Consider the following 23,850-nt stretch of genomic DNA (forward strand, 5'->3'; position numbering starts at 1 on the left):
CTCCTTCAACACTTGGACCATAGCTTAGTTACTGTAATGTACACCTAAGGCCAACCATACTTCACCTGCTCAACCCATGTTTCAAGCATTTTCTCTCATAAAAAAAAATAACGGATTTATATTTTCAAAAAAATCTAAATTTGTCTTGTTGGCACAGCATGATTACAAGAGGCTTGTCTAGTCACACAATTCACTCATTCTGTTGAAGGATTCCAAGAAGCGTTGTTGAAATTGACCCATTTTTGTACAGCAGCGAAAGCGTTTACTAAGTCTGAATCGCATAGCCCTCACCCTTCTGAAGAACAGTATGTACTGTGTGAACTGCCTTGACTGAAATCCTGGTACAGTATTTTTGCATACATGGGACCTATTTTGTAGTTGAATTTATATAAATACAAATACTGTACAATCTGAAAGTTTTTTTTTTTTTTTTTTATAGATTACTGAAATATATAATCGCTGTGAAACTGGCAGAACATGTTAGTAATATTGTGTTGGTTAGGGTATACAGTGCCTTCAGAAAGTATTCAGACCCCTTTACTTTTTCCACATTTTATTACATTACAGCCTTATTCTAAAATTGATTGAATAAATTGTTTCCCTCAATCTACACACAATACCCCATAATGACAATGCGAAAACAGGTTTTTAGATTTCTTTTGCAAATTTATTAAAAAATAAAAAAGAGGGAAAAAAAGTATTTGAACTCCTGCTGATTTTGTACGTTTGCCCACTGACAAAGACATGATCAGTCTATAATGTATGGTAGGTTTATTTGAACAGTGAGAGACAGAATAACAACAACAAAATCCAGAAAAACGCATGTCAAAAATGTTATAAATTGATTTGCATTTTAATGAGGGAAATAAGTAGTTGACCCCTTTGCAAAACATGACTTAGTACTTGGTGGCAAAACCCTTGTTGGCAATCGCAGAGGTCAGACGTTTCTTGTAGTTGGCCACCAGGTTTGCAAGAGGGATTTTGTCCCACTCCTCTTTGCAGATCTTCTCCAAGTCATTAAGGTTTCGAGGCTGACGTTTGGCAACTCGAACCTTCAGCTCCCTCCACAGATTTTCTATGGGATTAAGGTCTGGAGACTGGCTAGGCCACTCCAGGACCTTAATGTGCTTCTTCTTGAGCCACTCCTTTGTTGCCTTGGCCGTGTGTTTTGGGTCATTGTCATGCTGGAATACCCATCCACGACCCATTTTCAATGCCCTGGCTGAGGGAAGGAGGTTCTCACCCAAGATTTGACGGTACATGACGCCGTCCATCGTCCCTTTGATCCCTTTGATGCGGTGAAGTTGTACTGTCCCCTTAGCAGAAAAACACCCCCAAAGCATAATGTTTCCACCTCCATGTTTGACGGTGGGGATGGTGTTCTTGGGGTCATAGGCAGCATTCCTCCTCCTCCAAACACGGCGAGTTGAGTTGATGCCAAAGAGCTCAATTTTGGTCTCATCTGACCACAACACTTTCACCCAGTTCTCCTCTGAATCATTCAGATGTTCATTGGCAAACTTCAGACGGGCCTGTATATGTGCTTTCTTGAGCAGGGGGACCTTGCGGGCGCTGCAGGATTTCAGTCCTTCACAGCGTAGTGTGTTACCAATTGGTTTCTTGGTGACTATGGTCCCAGCTGCCTTGAGATCATTGACAAGATCCTCCCGTGTAGTTCTGGGCTGATTCCTCACCGTTCTTATCATTGCAACTCCACGAGGTGAGATCTTGCATTGAGCCCCAGGCCGAGGGAGATTTACAGTTATTTTGTGTTTCTTCCATTTGCGAATAATCGCACCAACTGTTGTCACCTTCTCACCAAGCTGCTTGGCGATGGTCTTGTAGCCCATTCCAGCTTTGTGTAAGTCTACAATCTTGTCCCTGACATCCTTGGAGAGCTCTTTGGTCTTGGCCATGGTGGAGAATTTGGAATCTGATTGATTGCTTCTGTGGACTGGTGTCTTTTATACAGGTAACAGGTAACAATCGTTCTGATTGAGAGGGGGTCAAATACTTCTTTCCCTCATTAAAATGCAAATCAATTTAAATAACATTTTTGACATGTGTTTTTCTGGATTTTGTTGTTGTTATTCTGTCTCTCACTGTTCAAATAAACCTACCATTAAAATTATAGACTGATCATGTCTTTGTCAAATATCAAATACTTTTCCCTCACTGTACCTTATTTATTACAAATTAAAAACAGAAATACCTTATTTACATAAGTATTCAGACCCTATGCTATGAGACTCGAAATTGAGATCAGGTGCATCCTGTTTCCATTGATCATCCTTGAGATGTTTCTACAACTTGATTGCAGTCCACCTGTGGTAAATGCAATTGATTGGACATGATTTGGAAAGGCACACACCTGTCTATATAAGGTCACACAGTTGACAGTGCATGTCAGAGCAAAAACCAAGCCATGAGGTCGAAGGAATTGTCTGTAGTGCTCCGAGACAGGATTGTGTCGAGGCACAGATCTGGGGAAGGGTCCCAAAATATTTCTGCAGCATTGAAGGTCCCCAAGAACAAAGTGGCCTCCATCATTCTTAAATGGAAGAAGTTTGGAACCGCCAAGACTCTTCCTAGAGCTGGCCTCCTGGCCAAACTGAGCAATCGGGAGAAGGGCCTTTGTCAGGGAGGTGACCAAGAACCTGATGGTCACTCTGATAGAGCTCCAGAGTTCCTATGTGGAGATGGGAGAACCTTCCAGAAGGACAACCATCTCTGCAGCACTCCACCAATCAGGCCTTTATGGTAGAGTGACCAGACGAAAGCCACTCCTCAGTAAAAGGCACATGACAGCCCGCTTGGAGTTTGCCAAAAGGCACCTAAAGACGCTCAGACCATGAGAAACAAGATTCTCTGGTCTGATGAAACCAAGATTGCACTCTTTGGCCTGAATTCCAAGCGTCACGTCTGGAGGAAACCTGCCACCATCCTTATGGTGAAGCATGGTGGTGGCAGCATCATGCTGTGGGGATGTTTTTCAGTAGCAGGGACTGGGAGACTATTCAGGATCAAGGCAAAGATGAACGGAGCAAAGTACAGAGAGATCCTTGATGAAAACCTGCTCCAGAGCGCTCAGGACCTCAGACTGGGGTGAAGGACAAGTCTCTGAATGTCCTTGAGTGGCCCAGCCAGAGCCCGGACTTGAACCCGATCGAACATCTCTGGAGAGACCTGAAGATAGCTGTGCAGCGACGCTAACCATCCCAACAGGTACCTGGCGCCGACGAAGACCTCGCGACTAGCTCTTCGGAAACTTTGCAGTATTTTTTTTTTTTTTATGTATTATATTTTACATGATTAGCTCAGAAAGTGTTTTGTATCATTACACTACTGGGCAAAAGTTTTAGAACAGCTACTCATTCAAGGGTTTTTCTTTATTTGTACTATTTTCTACATTCTAGAATAATAGTGAAGACATCAAAACTATGAAATAACACATTTGGAATCATGTAGTAACCAAAAAAGTGTTAAACAAATCAAAATATATTTTATATTTGATTCTTCAAATTGCCACCCTTTGCCTTGATGACAGCTTTGCACACTCTTGGCATTCTCTCAACCAGTTTCATGAGGTAGTCACCTGGAATGCATTTCAATTAACAAGTGTGCCTTCTTAAAAGTTAATTTGTGGAATTTATTTCCTTCTTAATGCATTTGAGCCAATCAGTTGTGTTGTGACAAGATAGGGGGGTATACAGAAGATAGCTCTATTTGGTAAAAGACCAAGTCCATATTATGGCAAGAACAGCTCAAATAAGCAAAGAGAAACGACAGTCCATCATTACTTTAAGACATTAAGGTCAGTCAATACAGAACATTTCAAGAACTTTGAACGTTTCTTCAAGTGCAGTTGTAAAAACCATCAAGCGCTATGATGAAACTGGCTCTCATGAGGACCGCCACAGGAATGGAAGACCCAGAGTTACCTCTGCTGTAGAGGATAAGTTCATTAGAGTTACTAGCCTCAGAAATTGCAGCCCAAATAAATGCTTCACAGAGTTCAAGTAACAGACACATCTCAACATCAACTGTTCAAAGGAGACTGTGTGAATCAGGCCTTCATGGTCGAATTGCTGCAAAGAAACCACTACTAAAGGACACCAAAAAGCAGAAGAGACCATCAGACTGTTAAATAGCCATCACTAGCACATTAGAGGCTGCTGCTGCCTATTGAAATCACTGGCCACTTTAAATGTAATAATGTTTACATATCTTGCACTACTCATCTCATGTATTGTATTCTATAATTTCTACTGTATCTTAGTCCATGCCGCTCTGTCATTGCTTGTCCATATATGTATATATTCTTAAATTCCATTCCATTCCTTACTAGTTTTGTGTGTATTGGGTATATGTTGTGAAATTGTTAGATATTACTGCACTGTCGGAGCTAGAAGCACAAGCATTTCGCTACACCCGCTATAACATCTGCTAAACACGTGTATGTGACAAATACAATGTGATTTGAACTTGACAGAGCTTGAGAGGATCTGCAGAGAAGAATGGGAGAAACTCCCCAAATACAGGTGTGCCAAGCTTGTTGCGTCATACCCAAGAAGAGGATGGAATCTCTGCCAAATGTGCTTCAACAAAGTATTGAATAAATGGTCTGAATACTTATGTAAATGTGATATTTCTGTTTTCTAACAACCTGTTTTTGCTTTGTCATTATGGGGTATTGTGTGTAGATTTGAGGGGAAAAAACAATGTAATCAATTTTAGAATAAGGCTGTAATGTAACAAAATGTGGAAAAAGTCAAGGGTCTGAATACTTCCCGAATGCACTGTATGTAGTGTCACGAACCGGCTCAAGTTCGTAAAACAAAAAGGGAGACACGTGGAGACAAGGAATACCAAAAGTATATATTTATTAGCTAAAGTAAACTAAATCAAATAACAATGGTGTGTGTAATCAGTAAGGTAAGTGAGTGTTTTGCATAAATGTAATAATGCAAAGTGTTGAGAGGTGCCAAAGCAAACAACCAAAAAGCCACAAAGATACCACAACAAAAATCAGTCAAAGTATCTGCCTGGAGAGAGTCTCCCCAATGAATGTGGAAGAGGTCCATTTATCCTGGGACACACCCGGGCCCAGGTGTTTCCCATGTAGCTGACGACCCTCCCAACTCCGCCCACCGGCATCCTAATAAGGAAAACGAGCAAAGAGAGAGAATTCGGCAGACAGAGTGGGAGGGACGTCACACCCCCCCATAAAACCGGGGACCAACAAGGACCCCGGAACAACGTACCAGCCTCTGCGTCCCCAAACTGACAAATTGTACATGTTCACACCTCCACTTGCCCCAACCATCATCCTCCTCCCCAGACCTCAGCAACCTTTACACAGGAAGCAACGTTTAAGAGGAAAGAGGAAGAGAAGACTAGGAGGGAACAGACAGGAAAGATAGAACATGACAAAACCAAACAATGGTCAGTCACATAAACAAAATCAGGAACAAGGCGCCCGAGAGAGCGCATCAGCAATCACGTTATCCGTCCCCCAGATGTGCCGCACATTAACGATGCCGGATTGATTGATTTCCAAATTTAGTATACGTTTTTTCAAGATGAGTGATGGGAAGAGAATTGTCCAGCCCATTGTGTATCTCATTACACCCCATATTCACAGTGATTTAGATACGCATACACTATTCAGCGCTTTGTTTGTTTTTCTTAGGAACTGAAATTGAGCAAACAGTGTAGAATTTCAGCAACCAGGAAATGAGAGTGATTTCTACATTGGCCACGACCCGATTTCCACTAGGTAACACAGCCAAAGTCAAAACAGCTTTCCCATTTTGACAACAGATGCCGAAATCAATAGGCGAATATCACAGCCAATCACAACACTGGCGGGTAAATAATACTGTGAAACACTATCACTGCAGATACATACTGAACAAAAATATAAAACGCAACTTGCAACAATTTCTAATATTTTACTGAGTTACAGTTCATATGAGGAATTCAGTCAATTGAAATAAATTCATTAGGCCCTAATCTATGGATTTCACATGACTGGGAATACAGATATGCATCTGTTGGTCACAGATAACTTTTAATAAATGGGCCTCACAATGGGCCTCAGGATCTCATCACAGTATCTCTATGCATTAAAAACGGCCATCGATAAAATGCAATTGTGTTCGTTGTCCGTAGTTTATGCCTGCCCATACCATGACCCCACCGCCACCATGGAGCACTCTGTTCACAACATTGACATCAGCAAACCGCTCACCCACATGACGCCATACACATGGTCTGCGGTTGTGAGGCCGGTTGGAAGTACTGCCAAATTCTCTAAAACGATGTTGGAGTCAGCTTATTTACATTTACATTAACGTCATTTAGCAGATGCTCTTATCCACAAATAGGTGCATTCACCTTATAGCCAGTGGGATAACCACTTTACAATGTAACCGTTTTTTTTTTTTTTTTTTGGGGGGGGGGGTGTAGAAGGATTACTTTATCCTATCCCAAGTATTCCTTAAAGAGGTGGGGTTTCAAATGTCTCCGGAAGGTGGTGAGTGACTCCGCTGTCCTGGCGTCGTGAGGGAGCTTGTTCCACCATTGGGGTGCCAGAGCAGCGAACAGTTTTGACTGGGCTGAGCGGGAACTATGCTTCCGCAGAGGTAGGGAGCCAGCAGGCCAGAGGTGGATGAACGCAGTGCCCTCGTTTGGGTGTAGGGACTGATCAGAGCCTGAAGGTACGGAGGTGCCGTTCCCCTCACAGCTCCGTAGGCAAGCACCATGGTCTTGTAGCAGATGCGAGCTTCAACTGGGAGCCAGTGGAGTGTGCGGAGGAGCGGGGTGACGTGAGAGAACTTGGGAAGGTTGAACACCAGACGGGCTGCGGCATTCTGGATGAGTTGTAGGGGTTTAATGGCACAGGCAGGGAGCCAAGCCAACAGCGAGTTGCAGTAATCAAGACGGGAGATGACAAGTGCCTGGATTAGGACCTGTGCCGCTTCCTGTGTAAGGCAGGGTCGTACTCTCCGAATGTTGTAGAGCATGAACCCAGGCGGTAGAGAATTGAACATTCAATTCTCTGGCAACAGCTCTGGTGGACATTCCTGCAGTCAGCATACCAATTGCAAGCTCCCTCAAAACTCGAGACATCTGTGGCAGTGTTGTGACAAAACGGAATATTTTAGAGTTACCTTTTATTGTCCCCAGCACAAGTTGCACCTGTGCAATGAACATGCTGTTTAATCAGCGTATTGATATGCCACACCTGTCAGGTGGATGGATTATCTTGACAAAGGAGAAATGCTCACTACAAGTGATGTAAACAAATTTGTGCACAACATTTTTGAGAAATAAGCTTTTTGTGTGCATGGAACATTTCTGGGATCTTTTATTTCAGCTAATGAATCTTGGGACCAACAATTTACATCTTGCGTTTGTTTTTGTTCAGTGTATTATGGACCTTTTCTTAAATTACAATGCCATTTTTTTTTTTTACAAATTAATTGCAATTCGATTTAATCCCTTGAAATAACTGGATGAAATTCACCCTAGTGTTGGTCTTGTTTCCTGAAATGTATAAAAACAACAGAGTAACTTACTATGAGCACTTCAGTTGGACTCAATTATTTTATTCAAGATGACACCGACAAAAATAAAGATTTAGCAAATTAGTAGATTTCTTTACAAAAATCACAATTGAGAAGCAGTAACTTTTGTGAACAGTTTTGTACCTTTTTTTTTTTTTTAAACATTATTCTCCTAAAACCAAGCTGAAAAAATTGTGTGTCAAATGAACAAAAACCTTTGGCATGTGGTCATCATGGGGGGCATCTATCGTGGGAGCCAGTGCCCATGTGGCATGTGGTCATCACGGGGGGCATCTATCGTGGGAGCCAGTGCCCATGTGGCATGTGGTCATCATCGGGGGCATCTATCGTGGGAGCCAGTGCCCATGTGGCATGTGGTCATCACGGGGGGCATCTATCGTGGGAGCCAGTGCCCATGTGCAACCAGTAGTCCTGGTTCTGGAAGAAGACGAGGTTGTAGAAGTTTTCGCCTCCCTTGTGAAACCCGTGTTCTGTGTCTCCCCAGGCGACGGGACTGTCCATGAAGCCGTGCACAGTCAGTGACAGCCAGGACGTGAATTTGGGCTCGTCAAAGTACCGCCTGGGTTTAAGAAAAGACCACAGTAAATTAGTATATATTTAAGACTGGATATTTTAAATCTAATTTATTCCAAAAAGGAGAGCAATATTTTTGGCAATACAGTTGACAAGCTCAATTCAGAGTCCTCAGCTTTTATCGAGTCGCATTTCACTGTAGACCGTGCACTCTGCAGGCTCTCTGTAGGAGGCTGTATATGATGACTTGGGTCTTTGGTAAATGCCTTCACTAAACCAGATAATGAAGATGGTTGAACGAAGTGTTTTTAGGAGTCAACGGTATAAAGATGCACTCTCACTGCACTATCAACTTTTGGTGTTCAAAAGGACTGATACAGTCAGATATGTTGCAGAAGGTGAACTTACCTCAGTTCCTGCAGCAGAGAGTAGATGTCTTCGGGCAGCAGCAGGCCGGACACTGTGCAATGCAGGGCTTGGCTCACCAGTGTTTGTGGCTCTGGACAGACGTACGTCGAAAGGAAGCTGGCTGCTGTATTGTCACTAAATAATGAACAACGACGAACATCATCATCACTAGCTTTCTGCAATAGTGTGTGTTATGAGAGAGAGATTAGCCACACGGGAGAAGTGAATGATACCATGACAGATTTCCCCCTCTCTCTCACACAAGTACCCAGTGACACGTACAGTGCCTTCAGAAAGTATTCGTACCCCTTGACTTGTTCCACATGTAGTATTGCTTTTTTCTCCTCACCCATAATGACAAAGTGAAAATGTTTTTAGAAATTGAAAATTTATTGAAAATGAAATACAAAAATCTCATTTACCTAAGAATTCCCACCCCTGAGTCAATACTTTGTAGAAGCACCTTTGGCAGCGATTGATGTGAGTCTTGCTGGGTAAGTCTCAGAGCTTTCCACACCTGGATTGTGCAACATTTGCCTATTATTCTTTTACAAATTATAAAATCGGTTGATCATTGCTAGACAACCATTTTCAGGTCTTGCTATAGATTTTCAAGTAGATTTAAGTCAAAACTGTAACTCTGCCACTCAGGAACATTCACCGTCTTCTTGGTAACCAACTGCAGTGTAGATTTGGCCTTGTGTTTAACCTCATTGTCATGCTGAAAGGTGAATTCATCTCCCAGTGTCTGGTGGAAAGCAGACAACCAGGTTTTCCTCTAGGATTTTGCCTGTGCTTAGCTCCATTCCGTTAATTTTTTATCCTGAAAAACTCCCCAGTCCTTAACGATTACAAGCATACATGATGCAGCCACCACTATGCTTGAAAATATGGAGAGTGGTTCTCAGTAATGTGCTGTATTTGCCCCAAACATGACACTTTGTATTCAGGACAAAAAGTTAATTTCTGGCCTCCCGAGTGTCGCAGCGGTCTAAGGCACTGCATCGCAGTGCATGAGGCGTCACTCCAGACCCGGGTTTGATCAAAAGCTGTGTCACAGCCGGCCGTGACCGGGAGACGCATGAGGCTGCGCACAATTGGCCCAGCGTCGTTCGGGTTAGGGGAGGGTTTGGCCGGCCGGGATGCCCTTGTCCCATCGTGCTCTAGCGACTCCTTGTGGCGGGCCGGGCGCCTGCAAGCTGACTCCCTCCGACACATTTGTGCGGCTGGCTTCCGGGTTAAGCGAGCAGTGTGTCAAGAAGCAGTGCGGCTTGGCAGGGTCGTGTTTCGGAGGACGCATGGCTTTCGACCTTCGCCTCTCCCGAGTCCGTACGGGAGTTGCAGCGATGGGACAAGACTGTAACTACCAATTGGATTTCACAAAATTGAGGAGAAAAAGGGGTAAAAGTACAACCTTTTTTTAAAAAAAAGTGTATTTATTTCCCCAATTTTTGTAGTATTAGTTTAGTGCCTTGTTGCAAACACGATGCATGTTTTGTAATATTTTTATTCTGTACAGGATTCCTTCTTTTCACTCTGTCAATTAGGTTAGTATTGTGGAGTAACTACAACGTTGTTGATCCATCCTCAGTTTTCTCCTAACACAGCCATTAAAATAGAACTGTTTTAAAGTCACCATTGGCCTCATGGTGAAATCCCTGAGCGGTTTCCTTCCTCTCCGGCAACTGAGTTAGGAAGGACGCCTGTATCTTTGTAGTGACTGGGTATATTGATTCACCATCCATAGTGTAATTAATAACTTCACTATGCTCAAAGGGATATTCAATGTCTGCTTTTTTTTTTACCCATCTACCAATAGGTGCCCTTATTTGCGAGGCATTGGAAAACCTCCCTGGTCTTTGTGGTTGAATCTGTGTTTGAAATTCAGTGTCCGACTGAGGGACCTTACAGATAATTGTATGTGTGGGGTACAGAGATGAGGTAGTCATTCAAAAATCATGAAAAACACTATTATTGCACACAGTGAGTCCGTGCAACTCATTATGCGACTTGTAAAGCACATTTTTACTCCTAAACTTATTTAGGCTTGCCAATACTAATTCAAAGAACATATTTCCTCTTTGACATTATGGGGTATTGTGTGTAGGCCAGTGACAAAAAAATCTAAATGTAAACCATTTTAAATTCAGGCTGTAACAACAAAATGTGGAAAAGTCAAAAAGGTGTGAATACTTTCTGGAGGCACTGTATTTAGATATCCATTCGTACTGTATGGCTGTGAACGTACCAACTGACACCGGCACTCACTGCTCCAAGCCACTCCAGGAAGCTGTGGGGGTCACAAGACTGCTGGTCCCCGCGCAAGTCCAAGGCGTGCAGGGATGGACACGGCAGATCCTTCAGGGTGTGGCTACTGACCACTGGTTTGTGCTCTTTCCACTGGTAACGTGACAGGAGAGTCTGCAGCACTCTATCCCCATCCGCCCCTGGGTTCGACACAGACGCAATTTTAGAAATGATTTGAAGGAAAACATTGGTCAGCTTCAGGGTCGTTTTTAAAAGAGCATACTGTAGCAAACGAAAACGAGAGTTTCTTATTGGACAAGTTCAGGTGGTCCCTCTCCGTTTCGGGTCCGTTTTCTACCATTTAGTCTAGTGAAAACAACCCCGGAATTGGAGAGACTAGACATTGCATGCCTCAGACTTGGACTCAACCGCGCAGACACAAAGGTTCTCCTACCTGAACTGTGTCGTGCCAGCAGGAAGTCGCTTTTCAGAGGCACCCTTTCTCTAAGGCTGGAGAGAACCCGCTGGTAGCGTTTCCCTTCCGTAGCCATGGATTTGTCCGTCAGGTCAATGGTCACGACTGCAGAACATCATCATTGTTATTAATCCAACCAGTTTAGATTTCATTTCGAACATGACAACAAAAAATTGCGAGTAAGAAACCAGGTGAAATGTCAATGAAATGTCAATACATAATGTGAAAAGATACATGATCCTTTCTCACCATATCTCATGGGCCGTCTGTGATTGTACTGTGAAGGCTTTCCCTCCAGACCCAGCTGTTCATACGTGTCCTTATCCACGGAGAGGATCAGCTGACCTTGGATTCAGACAGAGCAGAGGTTTATTTACTGACCAGTCAATGTGACATGGGGCCTCCTTTCTTGTAGTGCATTGTGCTAGTAATGAAAGTCAAAACACAACCAGTGGAGTTAATTTAATAGAGCTAGCATTGACTCCACTGACCGATGATGTGACAGCCTGGCAGAGGAGCTCTGGGTTGTATTCATTAGTGCACACTGTAGCAAAACGTTTTGCAACCACCAAAAAAAATGAACATTTCTTATTGGACAAATTTAGGTTAGTCCCTCCCAGTTTCGGCCCCTTTGCTTCCTAGTGAATACACCCCCTGGCAAATTAGCTTTTCCATTGGTTATATTGCCCAGGACAACATGACCACAATTTTGTGATGTCTTCTGGTCCCAATATTATACATTCTAGCCTATTTTGGACCATGGCCACTACTCTACACACAGGCTTAAAGTTGCCAGTGGTCTTTATTAAGATTACAGCAATAGGACTACAGTGTGAGTCATGTCCTGTAATAATCTGAGAATCGGTAGAGCACAGTGGTCAGGGAACTCACTGCTAGGGAGAAGTGCAATGGTGTTATCCTGGTCAATGCTCGTCTTGTAGGAAAGAGCGTAGAGAGCACCTGGGAAAACAAATAGGTATCCTTTAAGCCAGCATGAAAGTAACACTTTTTACTGTGAGTAAATTGTTCCATTTACCGATAGATAATATAATAGTGTATACAATAGTGTTCTCATTCTATGCACTTACCATTCCACACAACATTCTCCAAGAAGTCTTTATCCAAAAACTCATAGACTGGTAAATTCTTCACTAGAAAATACTTGCTGAAATTGTTTATGACACTGGCCAGTCGGGAAGGAAGGGCACCGCATTCCGGTATTACCACCGACACCTGAGAGGATTAATGAGTTACCTCATGTTTTTAGTTCACATCACATGTATCTATTGTATCACACATTACATGGGTCATTTAACTAATTCACAGGCTGGCTAGCTAGCAACCGGTGTTGTTTAGATTTAACACGTAGGTCAAACAAGTGGCAAAGAAAACGAAGTGGCAGCAGGTTCCGCGCAGATAATCTAAACCATCTAGCTACTACAGAAGCATAAAGTTGCTTACCTTGTGGTTAAAATAATGTTTTGACACGTGAGTGTCGTGTCTGGACTTTTCATGCTCAAAGTTCGATTTCTCGCAAACAAGTAAACTTCTTGGACACTTGTCTAGCTCCGGGTACATTTTATTACACTTGTGTTTATTACACGTTTAAACCAACGACATTTAGCTACGCACACACTTGTGAATCAAACTTGTGAAATACAGTATGTTCCTCTCTGAACGTGAAAACTACTTCCGGCTAGAGCAAGCGCGCATGCTTGTCACGTGTTTAAAGTAGCCAATCGCGTGTTTAAAGTAGCCAATCACGTGTTTAAAGTAGCCAATAGCGACCATAGCAAAACAGTAGAAAAAATCCAAACTTGAGTTTCGAAACCTGTACAGTCTTTGTCCAAACCATCAAAGATGCCTTGGGCGCGTTCAGCAGGACGCAACGTTTTGGAACGTTCAGATAGAAATATGGTATGTCGAACAAACATACCTCTCTGACATATAGTATAAGGAATCACATTATCTCTATTGATGGCATTTCTATCTGCAACGTTCGAGAATGTTTGGCAACCAAACGTGGCCCTGGCCTGTCAACAGAAATGTGCATCTGATGAGATGTTCCAGACGTACGTTCTGTAGTGGTCAAGGAATTACATTTCATGAGAGCAACATTTATTTTGAAACATCAGTTTTTAGTTTTACACATGGTATATACACCGTCCAAACGAAATGCTTACTTGCAGGTTCCTTCTCGACAATGCAACAACAATAAGAAATAATAAAAGATAAGAATACGAACATAAAGTAAATGGCTCAGTAGAATATAATAAACATTTTAGCATAAGTATAATACAGGAAGGCACAATTTATAGTGAAATATTTACACATGTTTAAATTGTGCAGTATTAGCAATAGTAAATAAGAGTCTGGTGTGCGTGCGTGTGTGTGTGTGCATGTGTTCTAAGGTGCGGAGACTAGGTGCAGTTGAAGTTACACACATTTGTTTAAAAGCAACGTGATGGTAATAAAAAATACACATAAAAAAAAATACCAATCAATGTTTCCACATTCATAAAATATGAAGCAGCTTCAATTACACTGAGCAAAAATATAAACAGTGTTGGTCCCATGTTTCATGAGCTGAAAAAGATCCCAGAAATGTTCCCTATGCACAAAAAGCTTTTTCTCTCAAATTTGGTGCACAAATTGGTTTACATCCCTGTTAGTGAGCGTTTCTCCTTTGCCAAGATAATCCATCCACCTGACAGGTGTGGCATATCAAGAAGCTGATTACACAGCATGATCATTACACAGGTGCACCTTGTGCTGGGGACAATAAAAGGCCACTAAAATATGCTGTTCTGTCACACAACACAATGCCACAGATCTCTCAAGTGTTGAGGCAGCGTGCAATTGGCATGCAGACTGCAGGAATGTCCACCAGAGCTGTTGCCAAATAATTGAATGTTAATTTCTCTACCATAAGCCGCCTCCAACGTCGTTTTAGAGAATTTGGCAATGCGTCCAACCGTCCTCACAGCCGCAGACCACATGTATGGCGTCGTGTTGGAGAGCGGTTTGCTGATGTCAACGTTGCGAACACAACTGCATTTTATCGATGTGAATTTGAATGCACAAAAATACCTGAGGCCCATTTTTTTAAAGGTATCTGTGACCAACAGATGCATATCTGTATTCCCAGTCATGTGAAATCCATAGATTAGGGCCTAATGAATTTATTTCAATTGACTTATTTCCTCATATGAACTGTAACTCAGTAAAATCAATGAAATTGTTGCATGTTGCGTTTATATTTTTGTTCAGTATAGTTGAAATGACCAAAGAGCAGCAGGAAATCTTACAGATTGCACCTTTAGGGAAGACCCTCGTGAGTCCTACATGATTTCCACCGCCTGGTATGATTAGTACTGGAAACTAGTACTGTATAATGGTGAAGCCACGAGCAGTCATTTATGGCAGACATTTCCAGATACACAAGATGTACTTGTGAATCACAGGAGGTTGGTGGCACCTTAATTGGGGAGGACGGGCTCATGGTAATGGCTGGAGCGGTGTAAGTGGAAAGGTATCAACATGGACGCCATTCAATTTCTCTCCATTCCAGCCATTATTATGAGCAATCCTCCCCTCAGCAGCCTCCACTGCTTGTGATGGATAGGGAAAATGTATCTGGTAGGAGAGGAGGTTCACATTCATTATGTGCCTTACCTGAATATCTTTAGACTCCCAAGTCATGTTAAATGTATTATTAAAGGGGCAATCAGCAATTGCTGCATCAATTTTGACTTAGTGTTGCCATTGATTCTTGAATATAATTTATAAATGCCTAATTAGCTTAGTTCAACAGTCTTACCCAACATATACACTTGTTTAATTCCCATTGTTTGTAAACAATGTAATTATAAACAAACACTGTATAACTTCAAAACATGGTTAAAACTTTCATTTTGATTTCATGAATGGTCAGTCCTTGCATCCATAGCCCTGTCTATGAATTTGAGAGTGGTTATATTTCTCCAGCCCCATCCCTCAGCTGTTTATCTCAAAAATGTGATGGGGTGGCACATTGGTGTTGTTTGAATCGCAGATTGCCCCTTTAAGCTTTAGTTATTTTATACAAAGCTAATAATACATTTTCTATTAATTGATATCTACTTAAATTTAAGCAACTTGGCCAGATTGTTCTCACGTTTATCACCTGTTCAGTCGTGAATTCGTTTTTCTCTAATCTGAGCTTCAACAAAAGCTGTTTGGAAAAAGCTTTTCTGCACAAGTTAAATGTCTGCATTATACATACACAAACTGTGTCGTCTGTGATTGTCAAGGCTTGACTCAACAAGCAGAGCATGAATTTATAAGAATCTGTGGCTTGGACACCAGAACTAGTAACATGTAAACAGCGATAGTAAATAATGTGACATGATTAAATAGTTTTTAAACAAAAATTGCACCCAGCAAAACACTAAAACCACATACTGCATATATTACTGTTTAATTAAGATGCTGCCGTTATTGCAACAAAAGGGTATTACATATCACTACAAGCCATTACAAATACATATAAATGATAACATGAGTTTTAAAAGAGTACTATTACATTTTACATTTACATTTTAGTCATTTAGCAGACGCTCTTATCCAGAGCGACTTACAGGAGCAATTATACAGGTCATACATTTCAATACATCAGAGAGAAGTGTTGGCTGGTGTAAGTGCTAGGTGACTTTCTGTGACTATAAAGCCTTTCCTCAGTGCTGTTACCATAGCAAAACATGACTAACTGTCCAGAATCTGTTCCTAGACAGTGACCCAATCTTCAAGACATCCTATGATAACAACAATCACGACACGACTATAAACTCAGAAGTCCCTGTGCACTCCAGTTTCCTCCACAATGGTCCTCTGAGTAGTGTACATCTGGCCAATGGACACCTGCAATAGAAAGAGAACGATCAATCAGTGTCTACATGAGAATGCGCAGATGTTTTCTGACTTTTTGTAGCCTGTAGTTGGTTGTATGGACTGGAGTAGATGTATTTGTAGAAGGGCCGCACTCAAAAATGAGATTTTCAAAGTTATTTTATTTAGAGGCAACAAGAGCAAGAACACTTGGCCGTTGGGCCATCGTCAGGTACAGAAATGTGTTTATACTCATTGAGCCCTTGTGAGACCATTTTCTCTGAATATTGATTAGCTACTATTTCACAATCCACAACTGATGTACAAAGTCTTAATGAATATTTGAATAGGCTATTCTACTAACAATTAATATCCCTAATATGAACATCTAATCAACACTACTGAAAAGTTATTCACCTGTCTCTTGATGACAGCAAGGTTCTCTCTGGCCTGGTTGAGCAGCATATCCAGAGTTTTTGGGTTGTCAACATGGAGATTCTCCCTGAAGCTGTCCTTTACTCTGCGCAGGGCATACGTTCTGAAAAAAGGCAGGAGCACAAAGTAAATACATCATAAATCTGCAGGAGAAAAATTTAATATATGTTGCATTACTTGCAATTCAATAACCATTTCAGACTGTAATAAAACCCAAACAATTGTTTTAATGAAAGCCTACTGTATGCTTGCCTTGCAGGCTTGTTTTTGTGCAGTATAAAATCATGCGACTCACACCTACGTTTGATTGTAGCCTCGAGGGCGCTAGCGGGCATTGTTATTGTTGTTCCTGTCTTGACTTACGCAAGTGGAAAATATAGGAAAAACTGCGACCACTAGCGGTTTATCGAGGTTAGTTTGATTCACATAGCTAAATCCTGATCCTGTCAGGCCAAACATTAGGTAGTTAGTTAGCTATCATATCATTGGTGTCAGATCTTTGCAAAGCCCAAAGTGTTTTGTTAGAATATTTCACTACTTTCGCCAGCGTGAGCTAGCTAGCAACGTTACACCTCATCAAAAAACCCTAGTTAGCTATCTCCCTGTAACGTTACAGCACAACACAATTAGAAAAGTTGATATCAATAAAAAAAAAGGTGGTACTAGAAATTCACGTTAAGAAGTTGTGCTTTCCACAACTTCTAGCATTGGAAACGTTACTGGCTAGCAATATGATTGAGTGTAGTCTGGCCCAGGAGTGTGAAGGTGAACGGAAAGGCTGGAGCAACGAACAGCCCTTGCTGTCTCTGCCGGGCCGGTTCCCCTCTCCACTGGGGTTCTCTGCCTCTAACCCTGTTGCAGGGGCTGAGTCACTGGCTTGCTGGTGCTCTTTCATGCCGTCCCTGGGGGGGAGTGCGTCACTTGAGTGGGTTGAGTTACTGACGTGATCTTCCTGTCTGGGTTGGCGCCCCCCTTGGTTTGTGCTGTGGTGGAGACCTCTGTGGGCTATACTCGGCCTTGTCTCAGGATTGTAAGTTGGTGGTTGGGGATATCCCTCTAGTGGTGCGGGGGGCTGTGCTTTGGCGGAGTGGGTGGGGTTATATCCTTCCTGTTTGGCCCTGTCCGGGGTTTCTTCGGATGGGGCCACAGTGTCTCGGACCGCTCCTGTCTCAGCCTCCAGTATTTATGCTGCAGTAGTTTATGTGTCGGGGGCTGGGGTTAGTTGGTTATACCTGGAGTACTTCTCCTGTCTTATCCAGTGTCCTGTGTGAATTTAAGTATGCTCTCTCTAATTCTCTCGTTCTCTCTTTCTCTCTGAGAACCTGAGCCCTAGGACCATACGTCAGGACTACCGGGCATGATGACACCTTGCTGTCCCCAGTCCGCCTGGCCTTGCTGCTATTCCAGTTTCAACTGTTCTGCCTGCGGCTACGAAACCCCTACCTGTCCCAGACCTGCTGTTTTCAACTCTAAATGATCGGCTATGAAAAGCCAACTGAGATTTATTCCTGATTATTATTTGACCATGCTTGTCACTTATGAACATTTTTGAACATCTTGGCATGGTTCTGTTATAATCTCCACCCGGCACAGCCAGAAGAGGACTGGCCACCCCTCATAGCCTGGTTCCTCTCTAGGTTTCTTCCTAGGTTTTGCCTTTCTAGGGAGTTTTTCCTAGCCACCGTGCTTCTACACCTGCATTACTAGCTGTTTGGGGTTTTAGGCTGGGTTTCTGTACAGCACTTCGAGATATTAGCTGATGTAAGAAGGGCTATATAAAATAAAATTGATTGATTGATTGATTGAATGGAAACACGGTTAGTTACTGGCTAACGACGTTGTGAAAGACGTGGAAATTGAAAGACATTTCGAACTTACTGTAGCTAGCTCAACATTAGATTGAACACATAACGTCATATGATTCCAGCCAGTGTAGGTACATTACATCTCTTACCTGTAATTGTAAGAGGGGAATTTTTTGCTCTCTTTTATAAGCATTCTGTACAAGGAGATCACCTGAGTTCTGCTGCATGCCGCCATGTTGGTTGACGTAAACACACACAAAAACTCAATTGTATTTACTTGACTCCTCGCATCCTCTCTCCTCGCTTCCTTCTCAAAACCTATTGGATAAGAAAGTCAGATGTCCCGCCCCTCTGACCTTCTCCTCCAATGGGTTTTGAGAAGGAGACGAGGAGTGAGGACGCGAGGAGGACGATATTGACGTCTTCCCAAGGAAATGCAGTTGAGCATTTTTTCCATGTGAAGACAGCAAGAATAACGAGTTCACGGTCCTTCAAAATAAAAGTAATGTCATGTAAACTGTTATGAAGGGAAAACTGTGATGAATTAATGCAAAATATGCACGGTCTATTATCAACATATCTTATAATAGTTATTAAACGAAATATGTATTTCTGAAAGTAATAATGTGATATCAGAGGAGGCTGGTCATTGGAGAAAGGCAAGGACCATCCTCTATCTAATCAAATCAAATTGTATTGGTCGCGTACACGGTTTAGCAGGTGTTATGGCCGGTGCAGCGAAATGCTTATGTTCCTATCAAACAATGCAGTAAATGTCAACAAGCACACAATAATCAAACATTTAAAAATAATAAAACACGTAGTACAGAAGTAGATAAATAGTATGTAAACATTATTAACGTGACCAGTGTTTAGTGACTATGTACAGCAGTCCCTAAGGTGCAGGGTAGAGTACCCGGTGGTATCCGGCTAGGGTGCAGGGCATTCGGGCAGGGTACTGGGCAGGGGCTAGCTAGTGGTGGCTGTTTATCAGTCTGATGGCCTGGGGATAAAAGCTGTTTATCAGTCTGATGGCCTGGGGATAAAAGCTGTTTATCAGTCTCTCGGCCCCAGTTTTGATCAAAATCAAATCAAATCAAATTTTATTGGTCACATGCGCCGAATACAACAGGTGCAGACATTACAGTGAAATGCTTACTTACAGCCCTTAACCAACAGTGCATTTATTTTAAACAAAAAAGTAAGAATAAAAACAACAACAAAAAAGTGTTGAGAAAAAAAGAGCAGAAGTAAAATAAAGTGACAGTAGGGAGGCTATATATACAGTAAAATAATTTTGATGCACCTGTACTGTCTCCACCTTCTCTTCCATTCCCAACTCCTGTTGAATTCGGCACATATGACCAATAAAATTTGATATGATTTTAGATGGTAGTGAGATGAACAGGCCGTGGCTTGGCTGGCTGAGGTCCTTGATGATCTTCTTGGCCTTCCTGTGATACCGGGTGCTGTAGATGTCATGGAGGGCAGGCAGTGTGCCCCCGATGGTGAGTTGGGCCGACCGCACCACCCTCTGGAGAGCCCTGCGGTTGCTGGCGATGCAATTGGCGTACCATGCAGTGTTACAGCCCGACAGGATGCTCTCAAAAGAGAAAGGAATGAGTTTGTCTGCCACCAATTAAAAATCATAAATCGCTTAAAATGACTACTATAAATCGCAAAATGTATCAGTTTCACTTAAGGTGAAGAGGGTTGACAACTATGCCGCATAACATTCAAGATAGTTGGGAACAGATTTCCCAATACCATGGCATCGGGTTTATGAACTAATATAAAAAACAAATTGCTGCAGCAATTCGTTCTTTTCAATTTAAGCTATTCAATACAATTCTCGCTTCAAAAAGAATGCTCAGTATATTGGGGTATTCAACAGTCAGACCGGTGCAGACTCTGCCATGTGGAAACAGAATCAATAGAGCATCTCTTTTGATACTGTCCATCGTGGCTTGTATTTGGAGTCAGGTCCAGTAATGGTTGTTATGCCATAATATCAGGGTGCAGCTGGACCTGCAAACTGAATTGCTGGGGGATTTGAAGGACCACAGTCAGTCAATAGGAAATATCATTGTGCATTTAAAAAAAATGTTTGGGCAATTTCGGCAGAAATGTTGCAGATGGGGAGGTTCAAGTCCCTAGTGAGAATAGTATTGATAGAATGGCAGGACACCCCCACACCGTAACACCTCCTCCTCCATGCTTTACGGTGGGGAATAAACATGCGGAGATCATCCGTTCAGCACTCCATCACTCTCCTTCTTGGTAAAATAGCCCTTACACAGCCTGGAGGTGTGTTGGGTCATTGTCCTGTTGAAAAACAAATGATAGTCCCACTAAGCCCAAACCAGATGGGATGGCGTATCGCTGTAGAATGCTGTAGTAGCCATGCTGGTTAAGTGTGCCTTGAATTCTAAATAAATCACAGACAGTGTCACCAGCAAAGCACCCCCACACCATAACACCTCCTCCTCCATGCTTTACGGTGGGAAATACACATGCGGAGATCATCCGTTCACCCACACCGCGTCTCACAAAGACACGCCGGTTGGAACCAAAAATCTCAAATTTGGACTCCAGACCAAAGGACACATTTCCACCGGTCTAATTACATTTTACATTTACATTTACGTCATTTAGCAGACGCTCTTATCCAGAGCGACTTACATATATATATATTTTTTTTATACTGGCCCCCGTGGGTATGTCCATTCCTCGTGTTTCTTGGCCCAAGCAAGTCTCTTCTTCTTCATTTATTTGGGCTGCAATTTCTGAGGCTGGTAACTCTAATGAACTTATCCTCTGCACCAGAGGTAACTCTGGGTCTTCCATGCCTGTGGCGGCCCTCATGAGAGCCAGTTTCATCATAGCACTTGATGGTTTTTGCGACTGCACTTGGAAGAAACTTTCAAAGCCTCATGAAGCTGGTTGAGGGAATGCCAAGAGTGTGCAAAAGCTGTTATCAAGGCAAAGGGTGGCTATTTGAAGAATCTCAAATATAAAATATATTTTGATTTGTTTAACACTTTTTTGGTTACTACATGATTCCATTTGTGTTATTTAATAGTTTTGATGTCTTCACTATTATTCTACAATGTACACAATAGTAAAAATAAAGAAAATCCTGGAATGAGTAGGTGTGTCCAAACTTTTGACTGGTAATGTATATACATATACAGTGCCTTCGAAAAGTATTCTGACCCCTTGACTTTTTCCACATTTTGTTAGGTTATAGCCTTATTCTAAAATTGATTAAATCGTTTTTTTCCCCTTCATCAATCTACATACAATACCCCATAATGAGAAAGCAAAAACAGGTTTTTAGATTTCTTTGCTAATTTATTAAAAATAAAACACAGAAATATTACATTTACATAAGTATTCAGACCCTTTACTCTGCACTTTGTTGAAGCACCTTTGGCAGCGATTACAGCCTTGAGTCTTCTTGGGTATGACGCTACAAGCTTGGCACACCTGTATTTGGGGAGTTTCTCCCATTCTTCTCTGCAGATCCTCTCAAGCTCTGTCAGGTTGGATGGGGAGCATTGCTGCACAGCTATTTTCAGGTCTCTCCAGAGATGTTCAAACAGGTTCAAGTCCGGGCTCTGTCTGGGCCACTCAAGGACATTCAGAGACTTGTCCCTAAGCCACTCCTGCGTTGTCTTGGCTGTGTGCTTAGGGTCGTTTAGGGTCGTTGTCCTGTTGGAAGGTGAAACTTCGCCCCAGTCTGAGGTCCTGAGCGCTCTGGAGCAGGTTTTCATTAAGGATCTCTCTGTACTTTGCTCCATTCATCTTTGCCTCAAACCTGACTAGTCTCCCAGTCCCCGCCGCTGAAAAACATCCCCACAGCATGATGCTGCCACCACCATGCTTCACCGTAGGGATGGTGCCAGGTTTCCTCCAGACGTGACGCTTGGTATTCAGGTCAAAGAGTTCAATCTTGGTTTCATCAGACCAGAGACTCTTGTTTCTCATGGTCTGAGAGTCCTTTAGGTGCCTTTAGGCAAACTCCAAGTGGGCTGTCATGTGCCTTTTACTGAGGAGTGGCTTCCGTCTGGCCACTTTACCATAAAGGCCTGATTGGTGGAGTGCTACAGAGATGGTTGTCTTTCTGGATGGTTCTCCCATCTTCACAGAGGAACTCTAGAGCTCTGTCAGAGTGACCATCGGGTTCTTGGTCACCTCCCTGACCAAGGCCCTTCTCCCCCGATTGCTAAGTTTGGCCGGGCGGCCAGCTCTAGGAAGAGTATTGGTGGTTCCAAACTTCTTCCATTTAAGAATTATGGAGTCCAATGTGTTCTTGGGGACCTTCAATGCTGCAGAAATGATTTGGTACCCTTCCCCAGATCTGTGCCACGACACAATCCTGTCTCAGAGCTCTACGGTCAATTCCTTTGACCTCATGGCTTGGTTTTTGCTCTGACATGCACTATCAACTGTGGGACCTTATATAGACAGTTGTGTGCCTTTCCAAATCATGTCCAATCAATTGAATTTACCACTGGTGGACTCCAATCAAGTTGTAGAAACATCTCAAGGATGATCAATGGAAACAGGATGCACCTGATCTCAATTTCGAGTCTCATAGCAAAGGGTCTGAAGACTTATGTAAATAAGGTGTTTCAGTTTTTTTATTAATTTTTTATTAGCAAAAATGTAATATAAACCTGTTTTCGATTTGTCATTATGGGGTATTGTGTGTAGATTGCTGAGGATGTTTTTGTATTTAATCCATTTTAGAATGAGGCTGTAACGTAACAAAATGTGGAAAAAATCAAGGGGTCTGAATACTTTCTGAAGGCACTGTACATTTAAAAAAAAGATAGTGCATCTGTAGAAGTTCATGAGGGTCTTAGGAGGGGTTCAGACTCAGGGCCCTGAGCTTAGTGATGAGCTTGGAGGGTACTATGGTGTTGAAGGCTGAGCTGTAGTCGATGAACAGCCTTCTTACATAGGTATTCCTTTTGTCCAGGTAGGATAGGGCAGTGTGGAGTGCAATGGGGATTGCATCGTCCGTGGATCTGTTGGGGCGGTATGCAAATTGTAGTGGTGTCAGGTAAGATGGAGGTTATATTTTTTTTAAATGATGTTCATATTAATATTATTGTACCAGGATCAAGTGTCATTGAGATAAATCTATCTCCGTGCCAAGGAAAACCTGGATAGATAAAAGAAACACATGATTTGGCTTCCTTCTAGTCCAATGTTGTTGCAATCATTCACCTTCTCATATTTATGAAACACATACCATTGGTATAAAGGACTATGAACCATGTGCATAGCCTGGGTAGCCGCTAGTGAGCGCTATGGGACCCCACTATCGTCTGGGCTTGTGCCTAGCCCGTAATACACTAGTGTCCCCCTGCGACCGGTTCGTACATAAACCATCCTCCATTCAGGCTGCAAAGGCATCACTTTCATCCCTAAATAACTTTAATGGCGTGCAGACCCCCCCCCCCCCAAAAAAAATGTCTTAATAAAACACTTTTTTTCA

At 42.5% G+C, this 23,850-nt stretch overlaps 2 protein-coding genes across 3 annotated transcripts; both read right to left on the reverse strand.

The window, feature by feature from the left end:
* Positions 1–7,732: 7,732 nt before the first annotated feature.
* On the reverse strand, positions 7,733–12,939 carry rpp40 (ribonuclease P/MRP 40 subunit). 2 transcript variants are annotated; one of them, XM_045224867.1, is made up of 9 exons: positions 12,697–12,939; positions 12,324–12,468; positions 12,127–12,195; positions 11,485–11,580; positions 11,215–11,340; positions 10,762–10,960; positions 8,514–8,648; positions 7,989–8,151; positions 7,733–7,888 (listed from the first exon to the last, which is right to left on the reverse strand). In XM_045224867.1, exons 1-9 carry the CDS (start codon positions 12,811–12,813, stop codon positions 7,853–7,855), a joined length of 1,086 nt encoding a protein of 361 aa, XP_045080802.1. In that variant the 5' UTR covers positions 12,814–12,939; the 3' UTR covers positions 7,733–7,852. The 2 variants fall into 2 exon arrangements, with proteins under 2 accessions (XP_045080802.1, XP_045080803.1); XM_045224868.1 differs by having other exon boundaries at positions 7,733–7,848; positions 7,949–8,151.
* A 2,739-nt stretch (positions 12,940–15,678) lies between these two features.
* On the reverse strand, positions 15,679–18,616 carry lyrm4 (LYR motif containing 4). The gene is made up of 3 exons (XM_041896908.2): positions 18,491–18,616; positions 16,519–16,639; positions 15,679–16,134 (listed from the first exon to the last, which is right to left on the reverse strand). The coding sequence occupies exons 1-3, from the start codon at positions 18,574–18,576 to the stop codon at positions 16,063–16,065; spliced, it is 279 nt and encodes a 92-aa protein (XP_041752842.1). The 5' UTR covers positions 18,577–18,616; the 3' UTR covers positions 15,679–16,062.
* Positions 18,617–23,850: the final 5,234 nt, after the last annotated feature.

The sequence above is a fragment of the Coregonus clupeaformis genome, chromosome 14 (assembly GCF_020615455.1).
Source record: "Coregonus clupeaformis isolate EN_2021a chromosome 14, ASM2061545v1, whole genome shotgun sequence".
Taxonomy (NCBI): domain Eukaryota; kingdom Metazoa; phylum Chordata; class Actinopteri; order Salmoniformes; family Salmonidae; genus Coregonus; species Coregonus clupeaformis.

Excerpts from the sequence above, each read along its gene's own strand:
- rpp40 (XM_045224867.1), bottom strand. The coding sequence starts at position 12,813 with ATGTACCCGGAGCTAGACAAGTGTCCAAGAAGTTTACTTGTTTGCGAG. Across the intron at positions 12,469-12,696 it reads AACATTATTTTAACCACAAG|GTGTCGGTGGTAATACCGGA; the intron begins GTAAGCAACTTT and ends TAATCCTCTCAG. Across the intron at positions 11,581-12,126 it reads CATTGCACTTCTCCCTAGCA|GTCAGCTGATCCTCTCCGTG; the intron begins GTGAGTTCCCTG and ends TCTGAATCCAAG.
- lyrm4 (XM_041896908.2), bottom strand. The coding sequence starts at position 18,576 with ATGGCGGCATGCAGCAGAACTCAGGTGATCTCCTTGTACAGAATGCTT. Across the intron at positions 16,640-18,490 it reads TTCCCCTCTTACAATTACAG|AACGTATGCCCTGCGCAGAG; the intron begins GTAAGAGATGTA and ends GCCTTTTTTCAG. Across the intron at positions 16,135-16,518 it reads TTGCTGTCATCAAGAGACAG|GTGTCCATTGGCCAGATGTA; the intron begins GTGAATAACTTT and ends TTTCTATTGCAG.